The sequence below is a fragment of the Capsella rubella genome, unplaced genomic scaffold (assembly GCF_000375325.1).
Source record: "Capsella rubella cultivar Monte Gargano unplaced genomic scaffold, Caprub1_0 scaffold_6, whole genome shotgun sequence".
NCBI lineage: Eukaryota > Viridiplantae > Streptophyta > Magnoliopsida > Brassicales > Brassicaceae > Capsella > Capsella rubella.
The window spans coordinates 8619726-8637621 of NW_006238918.1; the positions used below are offsets into that span (position 1 = coordinate 8619726).

Sequence of the window (17896 nt, forward strand, 5' to 3'; positions counted from 1 at the left end):
CTTCTTTAGACACATTGCAGAACAGGACAAGTTTGTGAATGTCCTAACAACTGGCTGTCGCTAGTTACTTCATCATCAAGACATTAGTAATGCAATACTCTTATGACATATAAAACTTGAAAAAATAACAGTAAGTAACTGTGCAGATAATGGCAAATACAATGTCGTCAGAGAGTTTAGAAACTGAAAGAGTGTGCGAATTGAACAATTCACAGTACTTGTTTTGAGAAAATATATTATTGTTTTGTTTGCAGACTGACATTTCTTTTATAAGTTAATTAATAATAGTTAATGCGACTAATTATGATTTACTCTATATCTCTCCTACATGCATAATACACAAAAACTAGATTCGGACCCGCGCTACAGCACAGGGGAAAATTACCGGGTTTGTAAGTTGCGGAATAATTTATTTGTGTTTGCTTTACTTTATTTTGATTATTAATTAAATTCTATCATTTTTAGATTGTACTTTTTGTGTTGGTTTCGAATATGTTCAAAATTATTTAAATTGTATGATTTTAGTTGGATTGTTAATTTTAGAACAATATGTGACATATATACATGTATAAATATTATACTATGAATCATTTTTAAAGTTTAGGGATTGACCCGCGGTACACCGCATAATCATAAATACATGATTTTAACTTGTACCTTTCATGCAGTTTTGTAAAATTGCAAATCTTTAGAATAAACAAATAAAGAGCCAATGATTTCTTATTTCTTATCGTGTTAAAATGTAAAATCTGTGTTTATGTTACAATTTTCTGGTAGCAGAAACTTATTTATATAGATAATATTTTCTTAGAGTTAGGTTAGCGTTGAAAAAAAGATTAGCTTTATAATCAAGCCAGAAATTCGAAACTATTGCCAAATAAATATATTAAAGATGGTTGAAAATGAATTATCCCGTAATTGGTGTGAAGATCATAGTTAATATAGGAGAAAACTATACATCTAAATATTAATATAAGATATTTAAGGAACATTTTGTTTTGAAATATTATGGATAATTTGATAAATATTTTATATTTAATTTATATTTCTGATTTTTAGGTTAATTTGTTAAACCAATATACAAAATCATACATTAATGTATTTTTCCTTAACAAATTAAGATTAATGTACTTTCCAAAACCGATATTGATGGTTTAATTTGGTAGATTTCGAAATAATATATATGGAAACTGGTATTTAATATCTTTAAATTTTTAGTAAGATCCAATTGAAAAATTTCGGGTTAATTTTTTAAAAAAACCCGACCCAAGAAACTTTTGTACTTCTCTTTTACTATAGTAGGGATTTATGATTTACTAAAGTTTTAATCTTCAGTTGCATTTTATCATTTACCAAAGTTACATTTCATAGTTATTATCTATTGTTTATATCATCATGATTAGTGTCTTTTTTCTTCTTAACATACACATAATATTCTCTACCCAAAAAAAAATAACACTCGATAGCACAGGTTATATGTTTTTTCGTCATACTTTATATTTTCTTAATTCTCATATCCATATTCTATTTGTCCGCACGTTTTCATAATCTCAAGATTACTTGTTTTTTCTTACATGATCACAAGTTATGTTGTAAAGCTTTAGCATAACATAGATATGGTGTCAAGTATTTATCATATGGCTGACTTAGAGTCTTATTGTTCAAATTCCAACAATGTTTGATGATATATGTAATGACGAACCTATGTTCTTAGCAACAAAGTTCAAAGCTGTTTTTTTCTTTCTCTATTAACGGTTTTGTTTCATGAGTTTAATGTCAAAATTTATAATCGTTTAATTTAACCATATTATATTGTTTGAAAAATAAATAGATGAAGCCATTGAACCAACAATTGATACTTAATCAAGTATAATCAATTTATTCAAGTACATTATGCCTCTGCAAAGTAGAGTTGTGATCAGCTGAACTGTGTAGTCTTATTATTATGTATGCCTAAATAAGGAATTTATGTTACGTTTGACCCTTCCATCGTAAAAGGATTGTACGCTATGAGAGAGTTAATCACTAGATTTCAGTCTCATTGCATCTTTTGAAACCTAATTTTAGAATAGAAATGATTTAATTTATTGTAAATTTTGAACATGAAAATCTAAACTAGTGAAAACATTTGAATTTGTTTTGTCCGAATTTTGTAATTAAAAAAATACCATATATTTCACCGTTCTTTTAAATAAAATGTACAACAAACACAAATACATACCCCTCGCTATAGACTACTAAACTGAAGAGATATATGTTCACTAATTATATTAATTCAAAGAATCAAAATCAATATTATTAAACATATAAAATAAAGAAGTTATAGCTAGATATGATTCTTAAATGTCTCACAAAGTCATATATAAACAGATCGATACATCAATGTAGGCAGAAAATATATTCGTATCTACGTTTGATTCACAACAAGATCTCGAATAATCTTATGACTTTATTGTTGTATGAATAAAAAAAATATATTCTCTGGCTTCACATTAAATCTATAAGCCTCTCTCCCACGTACATGGAAGCGAATCTCTCATGCAAGCACAAATCGGTATCACCCATCTCTCTATCCATCTATAGCTTGCGTACATCAATCACTTTCTCCATTCACATGTTACAACTATCATTGTATTTGTATCATATGTGTATTTAAGTTCAATATATATGTGCATACATATCATCATATTGATATATATGTTTATGCTTCACGTGATGGAGTCGTGATGAACAAGAGATGACCCTTTGGCTTAACCAACAGGTAAGTAGTTTACTAATATCAGTGAAAGGAGAGAGTAAAACTTCAGATGCTTTTGCGATGGTGGAAATAAGAATATTTGTTGACAAGAGTATACAGTGTAACCTTTAATTTTATTCATATGATCTAAGTGGGTTATTTGCACATGATTGATCCAATTTTAGAAGAATCTATGTGTTCTTTCTTTCTTCATTAATAATTAATATTTCTTGCTTTCTAATTAGCTTATCTAAATTACACAGATTTGGGGGAATCATCTTTATACTATGAACAAAACAAATTTTGCAGACATTTAATCGTGGGAATATGTTTTTTTGTCAACCCATTTTTAATTATTCCATAATTGGGTGAAACAACTCTTTTATAAACCCAACAATTTATAACCTTTTCTATAAATGAATAAAAATATCTAAGAAGTTTACGATGATCGTGCTACCTTTGTTATTTATGTTGGTTTTTTTTTATTGTATCATACATACAGAAGTATAAAAGTAAAATAGGGTTCATGTTCTTTCTAACCAATCGCTTAAAGTAAACTACAAACAATTTTTTTGTAGTTGGAAAATAGAAAATACTATGAATTAATTAGCTGTTAAGTAGAACTAGTCACAGACTCACAGTGACTAGCATTGACTAATCTCTAAATACATTAAGATATAATATAGTAAGATTCCTAGCTTTTTAATAAAATCGTGGTTAGAATAAAAATCTAAAATATTAAACAAATTTCTTGTAAAGGGAAAACAAAGATTCTATGTTTTTATATATATAAGGTATTTATATTTCTATTTTTTTAGTATGCATAATGCATTGATGCACGTACGTGAGTTATACATTTTACGTATATATGCCAATGTGCATAGTGCATAACTGCATATATAGATATGCATGAATATGGTTAAATGGGTCCAAAGGTATCGAAAGTGTATGTTTGCTTTACTTGCCTAATAATTAATATCAAAGGAGAAATAAAAGATTCGCAAGTTGACAATCCACAATTACAAATTCTCTTTCAAGTTGTCATGTCTCCTCCAACTCCATCAAAATATTCCCATAATCTCATTTTCTTGTATTGTCGAACAAACTCATATATATACTGCTTCGAAACATACATATTTGTACTTAGCTTCAAACTTAAACTCAAGTACTTAACTTAACTTGATCTAAGCTAAACAACTTGTCGTGATCTACAATTTTAAATGATTTTTTTAACAACATGCAGGTTCGAATTGAAGCGACGATGCATCAATAACACTAGTACGTAGAGTACAAATACCATTTGAATATATATTATGATAAAACTTAATGGATGAGATTTGATAAAATCAATTAACAAATGCTTACTAAGCCTGCAGGTTAGACCATCTCCAGTGTCACGAATAGTATTATTAATTTGTCATTTTAGTTATTAGTTATCTTTTGGTGAACTCTAGTTATTAGTTCAGCATACAAAGCCTGATAGGTTCAAAAAAATTGGCCGACATATATAATCGATATTTGAACTCATCATATCGGAGATATGTGTACGTTGTAGATGTAACGGGTTTGGTGACAAATAAAATTCGAAAGTCACGAAAATGTTTTTAAAGTTCTGTAAAGAAAAAATAAAGGGGGAATTTCAAAAATACCCCTTCTCATATACATCTTTTTAAAAATACCCCATTTTCAAACTTTATCAAAAAACTTACTAAAAATGTTTAAATTTATCCAAATATGTGTGTAAGCTTATAAATATATACACAAATTACCTTTATATGTGTATAAAACTTTATATATCTTTCATAAATAGCGTAAAAATAAATTATAAAAACCTTATAAAAACCTTATAAAAACCATATAAACCCTTTTAAAAACCTGATAAAAACTTTATAAAACTTATAAAAACGATTTAAAACTATTTAAAACATTTTAAAATATTCGTATCGAATCTCCCAGTAGTAGTTATTATATAGAAGTACCTTATAAACTATATAAAACTTTATAATTTTTATATTTAAAAAGGGGTATTTTTGAAAATGGATAGATAAAGGGGGTATTTTTAAAAAGGGGTACACCAAAAGGGGTATTTCTCAAAAATGCTCAAAAATAAATAAAAAGGAGAAAATGTTAAAAAGTAAAATTCTCAGTTTCGGATATTTCAACGCATAATGGATAATGAAAAAATTACTTAAAAGTTAAAACCAAGACTACTTAAAGATATGTGTAATTAAAAAAAAAACATAATCCAAGAATAATATCGAATCCATATTCATCTTTTGTTCCCACTCTATTGTTATAATAGTTTTATTTCTATATATTCATCCGGTATGGTTTATTTATATCATATAAATTATCCATTTAAAGATAAATAGTACATGATATCTAGTCTAATAATATAAAATATATGTAAACACTAATCTAAATATATTAAGAGACTTGACTTGACCAATGATTATACAAAACGAAATATTCCCATCCAACTATGGAAACATAAAAATAAAATCTGTGGAATATTAAAAAGTAAAACCCAAATATATATACTTTTACTGTTAGGGGGGCAAAATTATTATTATCCAAATAGCACATTTTTAAAAGACAAATATACCCCTGAGTTAGCGTAATAATAATATGGCCATGTGAAATTCATGGGCCCGAATAAAACACACAAGCTTGGCCCGCTTTATATTCCGTAATCCAAAATAATATAATAATTATGTTTTCTTTTTGTCTCTCCCCAAAATATGATTGATATCAATAAAATTACAAGTTTATAAACCAAAAAAGAAAGACCATAATATTAAGTATTTTTGTTGCAGTGTGAAAATCTTAAAATGTGAGATTTAGTGTTGGGAATTAAGCTCATTATCTTATCTACGAATCTCTTATGATTTTTTTTTTTAGTTCGGGTTAAGATATGATTATTATAAAACTAAATTTTATTGAAATTCATTCTCATTTCACTATTATTTAATTTATTTTGAATTGATGATTTGGCATGAATGGAATTGCAAAAGATCAAGAAACTTCATCGACGATCCCGTTCAAAAATATCGATCGATTCATAGTAAACCGTCTATTGTCTTTTAAGGAACATAGAACATGTAAAAAAGACTTGCATATATTCTTGGATTGATTTCAAGTTTTGATTCATTATACAGTTTTTAGACCACAGTTTGTTTTTTTAAATATATTTTTACATTCATTCAAAACAATTTAAATTATGCTTTAAAATCTAGCACTGTTATAGCTTATATTTGTAAATCATGTTAAATATAATTTCAAATTTAGTGTTATTCAAGAATAAAATTTCTGATACTTCAATAAAACGTACTGTTATTTAAAACTAAAGATTTTAATCAGAATCAAAATTCAAAACGTATTGCATGAAAACTTTAAAATCCACACAAATGAATTTAAAAATAATCTAAAAATTTATAAAACTTAAGTTACTTCTCAACTTTAACTCCATGATGGAATAACACTTAACATATAACTTTTACCACACAAAAGATAAAATCACAATACAATGACATAAATCACAATAGAATTGGTTAACCATTTTTTAAGTTTAAAAACTCAAGATGTATATGTAAAAGTCCAAAAAAAACATTAATAAATATCTTCGAACCTGGTGCATGATCAAAGCAAATGTAACGTATCATGGAGATTCCGTGACCCACTTACCTTCATATTGGTTTTCTAATAATTTTAAACTCAAAAAAAAAAAAATGACATTTGTGAAATATTTACATTTCTCTCTCTATCTTTACTCTGCCACTACTATAAATAATCTGTAAACCACTCCAAGCTTCACAACTTAAACAACAAACAAAAAAGTTTACAGTAGCTTACACAAAAGTTTCACGTTTCCTCTTCTTCTTCTTCTTTACCCTTCAACAATTCCAAGAAGATTAAAGAAAAAAAAAACACAATGAGGCAGTTTCCAAACATAAGAGGAAATATATATGCAAAGATGTCGTCGACGTCGACAATGGTGGCGTCTCAAACACGTCCACCGTGGCGTACACCAGTTCCTTACCTATTCGGTGGCTTAGCAGCCATGCTCGGACTCATAGCCTTTGCTCTCTTGTTGCTCGGTTGCTCTTACTGGAAAGTTTCTCGTGAAAGAGACGATGAGGAGAAACAAGCCGAGTCCGGTGAGAAAGTGGTGGCTAAGGTTTTCGAAGAGAAGATTCTTGTGATCATGGCTGGACAAAACAACCCCACTTTCTTGGCTACTCCGGTCGTCGCCAAGATTTGCCCGGACTGCGTAATTACGACTAGGAAAGAAGGGCAGAATGGTGAATCTAAAGGAGCAGAAGAAGACCATTGAGCTCTCTTCTCAAGACAAGACTCAAGAAGAGTGTTCTTTTTTACTTTCGTCCTCTGTTTTTGTCGGTTCTGTTTGTTTGTTTGGGGGATTTAGTTTTTCCTCTGTTTTTATCGAACTTGAAAATGTAAAAATCTTTGCTAGAGAGTAGTGAATGTGAACAAAGAAGTTGGCATATTTTGGGTTTCTTTCTCTATATTTGTTGGTATATGAAAGTACTTATGCTAGTATAAGCTAAAATTTCAAGTTACCTTTTGTTTAAAGGGTATATGCACCTGATCTGATGTAGCCAAATTCTAGTTAATTTGCCATAAAAAAAAAACAAAGAAGTTTAACCAAATTTTTCGAGTGGCTACCACTCTAAGTTAGAGGAGCATGTTTTTGGTTGAGTGAGCCATCTATTGAAGATGCTTTAAGTGGGAATTAAATACTTGATTTCTTATTGTACCAAAAATTAATAAAGAAAGATGAGAGATGTATTAACTCAAAATTAAGAAAGAGAACAACATCATATCGTGACGGTAAAACAGTGAAAATAGTGATGTTGGTTTGAAGTGTATTTTGAAAAATATTGCATAAGTTTATAAGTGTATATTAAAAAAAATTATTTTATCCGACACAATTTATTTTATATGATACCACATATAGAACAACACCTACACAATTAACATATGCGTTTTTATTATTGTGTCAATTTTGTTTTGTAAATAAGCTTTCAAAATTTGGATACTTTAATTATAATTGAATCATTTGTCAGAAATTTAATATGAATACTCACTCCTTTTTAATAGGGTTTGTTTCTCTAAATTAATGCAGTGTTTTAATTTTTAATTTTTTTTTGTATCAAAGTGTTTTATATTTTTGCTATTTAAAAATTGATATTGCAAGTGATCTAGTAGTAGTTTTAAGAATAGTACAAGAAGCAAGTACGATACTGTTGTCAATTCATCGTTTCACTCGTAACTGATAATATTAATTGATGGATTGATGACTCGACACTTTCCCATGGTTTTTGCCGCCGGCAAGCTTTTTTATTTTTTATTTATCGGTAAGAAGGAAAAAAAAACACTTTGAGAAAGACGAAGATGACGTCATAATATGGACATGTGTCAGTACGTAGACGGTTGTTGTTTTTTTTAGGTTACTTTGGAACAGTTGTAATATAATGACTTTGGTCTGTTTGATGCAATCACCTGACGCTGACGCGGCGATGCGATGCTGCTGCAACCATCTTATTTATTGCATAACGCTTATTATTATTATATAAAATCAAATCTTTTTTTTCACACTAATCAGCACAGAGACAGAGAGCTTCCACATTTTCCATGATATTTGTTATTTTCCAATCTTTGTGAATTTTAACAACTTGATATATATAAATAAATAAATTGAAAAAAAAATATCAAAAACATGCATGTAGTTAGGTTCAACAGGTAACATGCGAATGAAATGTGTTTCTCCCAAAATTTTGTTTATTTATTTGTAGTTTTCTATACTTTTTTTTTTAATGGTAATTGTGTAAACAAAACATGTATACTTTTAAATCGAGAATGGATGTCAACATTTTATTTTGCTCTTTCGTTTTTTCTCTTTTGCTTCTCTTTTTTTTAGTAGAAGGAAGAAAGCGGTATAACATAAAATGCTCTGATCTATGGTCTAAGGGGATGTACGAATTTACACATTTCTCTATCATTTTAAAAAAGAATGGTTCTATGGAAGCAATGAGTTTTGTGACTTTAACCGGATTGAGAAATAATGTTTACTGGGCTAAAGAAATAGGCAAATTAGCCAACAACAAAATATGCAAAAGATAAAAAATCACCACTGTTACAGAAAAGGGATCCATAGAACCCAATCATTTATAGTCACACTATCTCACAAAAGATAAAACTAAAACCCATGGTCCATTGTCAGGCCCATTAAGCCCACTAACGACCGACCTACCCACCGGCCATTTACTTTAGCCACCACAGTGATCATCTCCCATTTAAGTCTTTGCTTCTCGTGGGTGGTGGTCCTAACACTCATCTACCCCATAATAACACTTCTTTACAACTATATTCAACTTCTTTTTCTTCTTCTCAAATCTCACTTTTGTATTTTGTACATAACAACAACAACCTTTTCTATAAACCCTTAGCCAAATTCGCTACGCATTATTCGCAAAAAAATAAAAAAACACCTGTTGCCAAATGTCTAGTATCCAGAATCATCAACACAAGTGTGTAAAAAACATAGTAATAGTCATTTTAATGCAATTAGTCAGAACTATAGTGCCAAGTAATATACATTATTTTTTGAGTGTATTGTAAGAATAGGCATTATTTGGGATCTAACTTCGGATTTAGGCATCGTTACAACTATAGCAAAAATAAAAAGCAAAATCGAACTGTGCATGACAATTTTAACCTTGGAATATGTTGATGACATCAGACAAATTAAGCATGGCTAACCAATTGATTATAACAATTTTGTATTACATAGGAAACTACGTATTTGCTTGATTCACAAATCACAATCTATTAATTGGTAATATTGTGTCCACAAGATAGTTTTAATATATTTTCTTTCGACCACTAAATCACTAGTAATTAAAATTCCTTAAAAACTATATATACGAAACTAGCTTTATTTTCTTATCGTATATAAAAATTTAATCATGAATTTTTTTTATCCACTATGAATCAATTACAAGTGAGATCATCGATTTTATCAGAACAACTACTCAGTTTTTGGATTGGAATCCAGATCCATAAGCTTCGTTGAGATATAAAGTGAGAAGCTTTCCATTCTTCTTGATTTGTCCACATCTATATATCTCCCCATGACAATCAGCTGGAACAAAGGAGATAATAAGAGAATGAAGCAGAGGAAGGAAGTAAATACCCCTATGTCAATGTGAGATTAATGTATTGTCATACCTTTAAATTGTGATGAAGACTGAAGCGAACTCAACATTTGTTTCACCTACACAAATTCAGATTAGCAATATAGTAAGAGTATCGGAAACTAGAACATCATTATAATTCTTGCTATAACTTATAAGGCAAGTGGGATGAATGAACCTATGGGAAACCAATTTCACCACGCGGTGGTGTTAAAAACTATACCCTAAAGCCACAATAGAAGACTAAACCCAAGGGAAATTAATATAAAGATGGGTAGTGTTCAAAGTTCAAACCTATAACCTAAAGGCAAGTTCGATGAATGAACCCAAGGCAGACAAATTTCACAACGTGGTGGTGTTCAAAACTATACCCTAAAGCCAAGATAGATCACTAAACCCAAGGGAAACCAACTTAACTTTGCCGTGGTAATCAAAGCTATATCCCAAATACAAGGCATATGAATAAACTCGCAGTGGTAACATACAAACTGCCAAATATCATTCTTTACCTTGAGATGAAGAGTTACAAGGTCAGAGCAGATCATAGCACAAAATTGGCTTATATACCTTCAATTGGAACCTCCACTCTTTTATTACGTGTTTGGTAGAGATGACTTCACAAAACAAGGGTGTCATCCACATAAACATTCCTTCCACTTCTCGTTATCACCAGTGTCCTGAAAGGTTACCAAAGAGAATTTAGAAACAGAAACTCCACAAAACATCTAATGCAAAGCTGCAATTTTATCAATACATTCAGTCAAATTTATGCTAGATATTCCGTCAAATTATGTTTAAAGGTAACATAAATTTACAATTACTTTTGGGCTATTACCTCCAATTGGAACTAGAGGAAGCAGGTCGAGTCGCACCATGGACAAACCAGTATACAAACATGGAGCTGTTTATGAATAAGGCTCGGCCACCGCCACCTTCTCGGATTGAATGAATTAAGCATCATAGATTGATGTTTCTTCGAGGTTTGTCGATGCTACCACAACAAGGATGAAGGATCTAACCGATTAAGATGCTAATTACTCTTTTTCTTCTCCATTGGAGGTGGAACGATGGTTCAGCCGGATGAGAGAGAGAATAATAGAGATAATGAATGTGACGATGCGTAGAAAGAAGAAAATGGAAATAATATTTCTGGCTGAAAAATATTGTGAATGACATCACATAACTAAGGGTATTAAAGTCTTTTCAGAAAACAATAGTTACTGAATCTGAAGTGTTGAAGGCATTGTGCCTAATTCCGAACAGCATCGGTGTTTCAATACTTTTTTTTTAATTAAATCTTATTTTTTCACTCCGTTGTTTGGCTAAGATTAGACCACGTGTCAAATTCTAATTCGATCTAGATGGATACCCCTGGATAGACTCGTAGACACGCTCATGTGAAGCCATTGTAACACCAACCACAAAAGTGATAGAGAGAGAGAGAGACACTGAAACTTATTTTACAGAGAGAGAGAGCTTTAAGAGAGAAGAGAGAGAGAGAAATGGCGTCTAAGCTCTGTGATTCGTGCAAATCGGCGACGGCGGCTTTATACTGTCGACCAGACGCAGCGTTTCTATGCCTAAGCTGCGATTCCAAAGTCCACGCGGCGAACAAACTCGCGTCCCGTCACGCGCGCGTCTGGATGTGCGAGGTTTGTGAGCAAGCACCGGCTCACGTCACGTGCAAAGCTGACGCTGCCGCGCTTTGCGTCACGTGCGACCGTGACATACACTCTGCTAATCCCTTAGCTCGTCGCCACGAGCGCGTTCCCGTCACGCCGTTTTACGATTCCGTCTCCAGTGACGGTTCCGTTAAACACACGGCCGTTAATTTCCTTGACGACTGTTACTTCTCCGATCTTGCTGGTAACGGGAGCCGCGAAGAGGAGGAGGAAGAAGCTGCTTCGTGGCTGTTGCTTCCGAATCCGAAGGCTAGTGCTGCGACTGCTACTACGACGACGGCGATGGTTGCTGGTACCGCGGCTGAGGAGGTTCCGGGAGATAGTCCCGAGATGAACACGGGTCAGCAGTACTTGTTCTCGGATCCGGATCCGTATCTGGATCTGGACTACGGGAATGTTGATCCGAAGGTGGAATCGTTGGAGCAGAATAGCTCCGGCACCGATGGTGTTGTTCCGGTTGAGAATCGTACTGTTAGGGTTCCGACGGTGAATGAGAATTGCTATGAGTTGGATTTCACCGGAGGATCTAAGGGCTTTGCTTATGGTGGTGGTTACAATTGCATCAGTCACAGCGTAAGCTAAAAACTTCATTAATCATAATTATATTCTGATTAGTTTAATTGTTTCGTAACCAAATTTCAAAAATGTTAATTGTTTAGGGTTATTACGACTTTTAATGACTTAAATTATTAATTTATTTGGGAGCTAATGATTGGTTGACTAAAATTTAGGGTTATAACATTTGTCAATTAATCTGTAATTAGATGAAATACTATTATAATCCTAAAGTTTAAGTATCTCTAAATATAATAATCATATAACTTTTGTCGATATTGTTAATTTAATCGGAACATGCAAAGGTGTTTAGTCTTAAAGAGTTGTTAATGTTTTTACTGCAGGTCTCATCATCGTCGTTGGAAGTGGGAGTGGTGCCAGATGGTGGCTCAGTAGCTGATGTATCATATCCTTACGGTGGTCCGGCAACCAGTGGAGCTGATCCGGGGAGCCAGAAGGCAGTACCGCTGACGTCGGCGGAGAGAGAGGCGAGGGTAATGAGGTACAGAGAGAAGAGGAAGAACAGGAAGTTTGAGAAGACGATAAGGTATGCTTCGAGGAAAGCGTATGCGGAAATGAGACCGAGGATCAAGGGGCGGTTTGCGAAGCGGACGGATACGAGCGAGAGCAACGATGCGGTTGGCCATGGCGGTATCTTTAGTGGGTTCGGACTTGTACCTACGTTTTAGGTATTGAGTGAAAGGAGAGAACGAGAGAAAGAGAGAGAGGTAGACTCTTAAAAATGGTTACTTTGGTGTTTTGTTTTTAGTGTAATAAAGGTTTTTTAACGAACGTTTTATTTAAAACGAGATGTTTGTTTTTGGTTGATGAGTTTGTTGTGGGAGAGAGGATGGAGAATTGAGTGGGTGGTGTTTATATGTAACTTTGTTTTTGTATATATCATGTGATTTTGAATATGTTTTTGTGTATTATAATTACAAAATACTAACCATTTAGAACCAACAAAGTTAAAATATACAGGTTTTAGTACATGGCAAATAGAAGAATTACATTATTGAAGTTAAAGGCCTCAAGAAGAAGATGGCAAAGAAAGGAAAACTTATATCAATGACAAATCAGTCGAGGCAAAATCTTAAAGACACTAAAGATAGTTCAAAGTAAATGAAGGCATAGTACGATTATATATCCAAAAGATCATTATGAAGTTAGTGTGGGTTTTAGTAAGAGATAGAGGGGACGCTACTTGCCTTGGTTGAGGAGGAGTCCCTATGAACTTCGATCGGCTTTCGATTCTTTTCATTGGTTGATCCGCTCTGTTCTAAGTTGTGTGTTGCTGTGACAGGTTTCTTTGCAGTGTTAAGGTTCAAGTTATTATCTAATGTGATCTTCCCTTGGTTAGGTAGTTTGACTGAGCTCTTGGCCTCTGTGTCACTACGAATTGCGATTGGCATTTGTTTTTTTTCTCCGGCTAAACCACTTTGTTCAGAAGAAACATTGCGTTCTGCTGCTGTTAACGCGGTTGGCTTTAGGTTTGAGTTGTCGTTGCTTCTAGTTGCGATTGGCTTTTGGTTCAGGCTCTTATTGCTACTAGTTACAATTGGCTTTTGGTTTGAGCTTTCATCGCTTCTAGCTGCAGTCGGCTTTTGGTTCAGGCTGTCATTGCTACTAGCTGCAATCGACTTTTGCTTTGAACTTTCATCGCTTCTAGCTGCAATCGACTTTTGGTTAGAGCTTTCGTCACTTCTAGCTGCAATCGGTTTTTGGTTCGAGCTTTCATCACTTCTAGCTGCAATTGACTTTTGGTTCAGGCTTTCGTTGCTACTAGCTGCAATTGGCTTTTGGTTTGAGCTATCATCATTTCTAGCTGCAATCGTCTTTTGGTTCGAGCTATCATCATTTCTAGCTGCAATCGGCTTTTGATTTGAGATTTCTTCGGTTCTTGCTGCAATTGGCTTTTGGTTTAGGCTTTCACTGTCAGCTTTGCGGTCCAAATCCTTGTGTACTGCGATATAGTCTTGATTGGTTGCTTTGGCTGCGTTCTTGTGGTCTGAGACATTTCTAACAGCGGTTTCTCTTTGATTTGTTTCCTCAGATGAGCTGGAACCATTCTTGTTAGCAGTCTTGCTCTCCAAGAAACGTACAACAACACATGTGATATTGTCTGCACTTCCTCTCTTTATTGCTTCTCCCACAAGTTTCTTGGAAGACTCTTCCGGATCTTCAACTTCTTTCACCACTGCAACTGCTTCCTACAACACCATAGACATCTCTCAATCATTGAGTCTGATATAAAACTTGTTGAAACAATAATTGGGAATGTATACTAGATTACTAGGTCCTCAAATTCACAAACCTCATTGGAGAAAACATCCCATAATCCATCACTGGCAAGGATCAGAAACTCAAGAGAATCATCAATCTTCTCTTCCTAGAGTTAAGACATGAACCTTAATAAAACAAAAGTAGATGTACTGATCGATAGAGTTCATATGCAAGAGAAGTTTTGTTCTCTATACCTGAATTTCTGGATCAGCAACAACATACTGTTTCAGAAGTCTATCACCAAAAGCGCGAGAAACCGCAAGAACTCCTCCAACTCTCCAAGTCCCTATTCATGAAGATATATTAGAACGACTATGTGCAAAATTTTGGAAAATAACTTAACAGTTTCTTGTTACCTGCCCACATCACAAAGCCACCAGCATTCTCAATCCGTTCACGCTCATCACTTTGGTCAGGTTTATGGTCTCTTGACACAGCAAAAGCTACAAGATCGCACATGAACCATTTCGTTCAAAACAACATTCACATGATAAGATCTTAAAGAGAGGTACAGAGTAATCATTCATACCATTTCCACCTCGACATATAACAGCTCTGGAATCACCAACGTTTGCAACAAGTAAACGATCACCAACGAGAATAGCTGTGGAGGCAGTTGAACCAGCATCTCTAGTATGACTATTTTCTGACTTGAGAAGTTCAGAATCTGTATGAGTATAAGCATCAGCTGTCCAAAACAAAAACAAAGCAAATACAATGTTAATATAGAGTATACGGATCAAACAATACTAAGTCGTCATCAAAAGAACTTGGAAGTAAACCTATTGCAGATTTGGTATCAGAGATGAACTTAGGATGCGTAATAAGATTGCTGAATAGATGACGCTTAACATACTCTGCTGCTCTGGCTCCACCATGGCCTGTCACAAACAGTAAGAAAAGATTAATATATATACTTTACTCTTTTCGTATAGGTAAACCTAATCTTTAGGTCATCAAGACATATATGAATATAGGCAAGTGATGAGTTATTGTTGAGAGAGGGGACAAGAAATACCATCAAAGACTCCAAACAGACCAACGATTTCGCCATCAATACCATCGATCCTCGTCTCAAAAAAGTCTTCCATAGATGATCTCTTCCCAGCTGAGCTTGCATATCCATAGCTGAATTTTCCATTCTGACTGCAATTCAAAAATATCATGAACATTGTGACTATAAGTTCTTGCATGTTAAGTAGAACGTTGCAAATGGAATTAAAAAAAATGCATCTCTGAACCAAAAACAGAGTTCTACATGACTTTTTCATCAAGTAACCTCAATTCAAACAAAACCAAATCATGTTATGTAGCTACAAGAAGAGATAAGGTTTGAACTGGAAACACAAAAGAACGAAAGAAAACTTAACCTGAGACCGCCTCCGCTTGCTGGAGCTTCAACAACCCGCATTTGATTCGTATACGATTTCGCCAAGTCCATATATCCCATTTTTATTTGCAGAAAAATCTCAAAACTTCAGAACACAAGAGTTTCAGACAACATACAGACTTTTGAAAGAAATTAAGGAGAAATGTGAAAGGAAACCTAGTTGAAGAGAAGAATAAGGGGAAAGAAGATTGAGAGAGAGAGATCTCATTGATGGAGGAAGAGAAATAAAGTAAGAAACCAAAAAAGGAAACATAAAGCAGTGAGCGGTGTTACGTGTTCCGGAAGCAATGGTGTTTAGCATTTTCCGGGGGTCAAATGTTTTTGCTAATTATAGAAAGCTTTTATGGACTTTCAGAAGTCAATAACCTCGGACCAATGATGACACATCTCAATAAATTAACATTTTAAAAGTTTTGTGTCTTCAATTTTTTTTTAATAGGATTTCAAGTTTTAAGTTTTATTCCACCGGAACTAAGTTTGATCAGGGTTTTTTTTTTTTCCTTCATCAAATTCGGTTGAGAAGAGAATATCATTCTCTCTAATTCCCATTTCCTTTTCTTTATTGCTTTTTAGTTGTATTTACTATATATGATAGTCTAATTAAAATACTGAACACTAATTAAGTTTTATAGATAGCAAAAAGTTATCGTAAATGTAACACTTGGAGAACTAACATATATTAATATATACTTATATAAACCAATCACCAAGTTAGTTGGAAATGAACTAATCATTTCTTTATATCATTATTTTCTATTGTAACAATTTCGAAGTTTTTAACTATATTATTATATGGTTTGAGTTGTCAAAAAAGTGGCGGTGGACTTTATCATATAAAACTAAGTTAGTGTTTAATACCAAATAATAACAATAATAATAATAATAAGTTTCTGTAAGTTTCAAATTATTGAGTTCACATAAATAAATAAATAAATGTCATTTTGTAACAACACATATACTTTATTTATCAAGATGTTGCGAGTAGTAGTAGTAGCAAGCTTGGTTGGAGAATCAAGAAAAGCCTAACATGTATATATGTGCTTCCACCATAAAGCATCGTGACCCGACCATACTTAGAGCACTGTACATTATAAAAAGATCCACCCACTGGTTTCAGGTTAACTAATAGAATTGTAGAATATTTTCTTGCTGGACTAATAGAGTATTTTGGATTCTATTAATATCAATGAACCTCTCTGTCTAGAAACTTTTGTTTTTAAATAAAATATCACATCAGAACAACAACGACAACGTCAACTGATGAAATCCTATATCCAAAGAAAATGATTTTTACATAAAGAAATTTACAAATTAACGTCTGTTTTAATCAACAAAAATAACCAAAAGCGAATGTACAAGACAAAGTTACACTCCCTGAACCACATCGAGAAAAAGAAAATAATAATGTGAAAATTTGTATGGCACTTACAAGGAGAAAAAGGTGTTTTAAATTTTTCTTGATACATTTTTTGCATATTAGAATTGAATATATATTTTTAGTATATATAACAAAAATTGATAATAAAAAATGAGCCAATAGATAGCATAAAAAATTATGCATAGATTATATGAATTGTTCTTGACATTATAAATAGATAGGCATTAAAGTTAGAGTAAATTAGAAAGAAAGTATTTGACTTTGTTTCCGTAACAGTATTTGTCATGGAAAGAATAGTATCCATGAAAATTGAGAACTCTTGTTTCTGTTGATTGTGTGAACTTGTTGGGGTTTGTTTGTTTTTGTCGATTTTTTTGTTGATGTTTTGTGGCATTTCGTGGCATGTATGAAGTTTTTTCAGTTTGTGGAGTTTTGTAATGAGCTTTGTGGCAAGTGAAGTTTTTGTGTTTGTGTTTCGTTGTATGTATGAAGTTTTTGTGTTTGTGTTTCGTTGTATGTATGAAATTTTCAGTTTGTTAGCTTTCGTGTGATGTTTGTGTTTCGTGGCATGTATGAAGTTTTTTCAGTTTGTGGAGTTTTGTAATGAGCTTTGTGGCAAGTGAAGTTTTTGTATTTGTGTTTCGTTGTATGTAT

At 32.8% G+C, this 17896-nt stretch overlaps 3 protein-coding genes and 1 long non-coding RNA gene across 5 annotated transcripts; 2 read left to right on the plus strand and 2 right to left on the minus strand.

The window, feature by feature from the left end:
- Window positions 1–6555: 6555 nt before the first annotated feature.
- LOC17882488 (protein GLUTAMINE DUMPER 5) lies at window positions 6556–7265 on the plus strand. The gene has a single exon (XM_006288823.2). The coding sequence runs from the start codon at window positions 6669–6671 to the stop codon at window positions 7068–7070; it is 402 nt and encodes a 133-aa protein (XP_006288885.1). The 5' UTR covers window positions 6556–6668; the 3' UTR covers window positions 7071–7265.
- Window positions 7266–9680: 2415 nt separating this feature from the next.
- LOC17882705 lies at window positions 9681–11138 on the minus strand. 2 transcript variants are annotated; one of them, XR_002833200.1, is made up of 4 exons: window positions 10790–11104; window positions 10464–10631; window positions 9989–10034; window positions 9681–9902 (listed from the first exon to the last, which is right to left on the minus strand). It is a non-coding gene; the product is annotated as an uncharacterized LOC17882705 (long non-coding RNA). The 2 variants fall into 2 exon arrangements; XR_002833199.1 differs by having other exon boundaries at window positions 9989–10631; window positions 10790–11138.
- A 244-nt stretch (window positions 11139–11382) lies between these two features.
- On the plus strand, window positions 11383–13108 carry LOC17883343 (zinc finger protein CONSTANS-LIKE 4). Its single transcript, XM_006287935.2, has 2 exons — window positions 11383–12209; window positions 12536–13108. The coding sequence occupies exons 1-2, from the start codon at window positions 11457–11459 to the stop codon at window positions 12878–12880; spliced, it is 1098 nt and encodes a 365-aa protein (XP_006287997.1). The 5' UTR covers window positions 11383–11456; the 3' UTR covers window positions 12881–13108.
- A 131-nt stretch (window positions 13109–13239) lies between these two features.
- Window positions 13240–16429, minus strand: LOC17883826 (probable protein phosphatase 2C 71). Its single transcript, XM_006289952.2, has 8 exons — window positions 15845–16429; window positions 15493–15620; window positions 15257–15355; window positions 15004–15162; window positions 14831–14917; window positions 14669–14760; window positions 14506–14580; window positions 13240–14401 (listed from the first exon to the last, which is right to left on the minus strand). Exons 1-8 carry the CDS (start codon window positions 15922–15924, stop codon window positions 13370–13372), a joined length of 1752 nt encoding a protein of 583 aa, XP_006290014.1. The 5' UTR covers window positions 15925–16429; the 3' UTR covers window positions 13240–13369.
- Between the last annotated feature and the right edge of the window lie 1467 nt (window positions 16430–17896).

What these genes read in the sequence shown, in the direction of transcription:
- LOC17882488 (XM_006288823.2), top strand. Translation starts at nt 6,669, where the DNA reads ATGAGGCAGTTTCCAAACATAAGAGGAAATATATATGCAAAGATGTCG.
- LOC17883343 (XM_006287935.2), top strand. Translation starts at nt 11,457, where the DNA reads ATGGCGTCTAAGCTCTGTGATTCGTGCAAATCGGCGACGGCGGCTTTA. An exon ending in ACAATTGCATCAGTCACAGC is followed by an intron (nt 12,210 to 12,535) that starts GTAAGCTAAAAA and finishes TTTTTACTGCAG; the next exon opens with GTCTCATCATCGTCGTTGGA.
- LOC17883826 (XM_006289952.2), bottom strand. Translation starts at nt 15,924, where the DNA reads ATGGGATATATGGACTTGGCGAAATCGTATACGAATCAAATGCGGGTT. An exon ending in GCAAGCGGAGGCGGTCTCAG is followed by an intron (nt 15,621 to 15,844) that starts GTTAAGTTTTCT and finishes TTTGAATTGCAG; the next exon opens with TCAGAATGGAAAATTCAGCT. An exon ending in TCTGTTTGGAGTCTTTGATG is followed by an intron (nt 15,356 to 15,492) that starts GTATTTCTTGTC and finishes TGTTTGTGACAG; the next exon opens with GCCATGGTGGAGCCAGAGCA.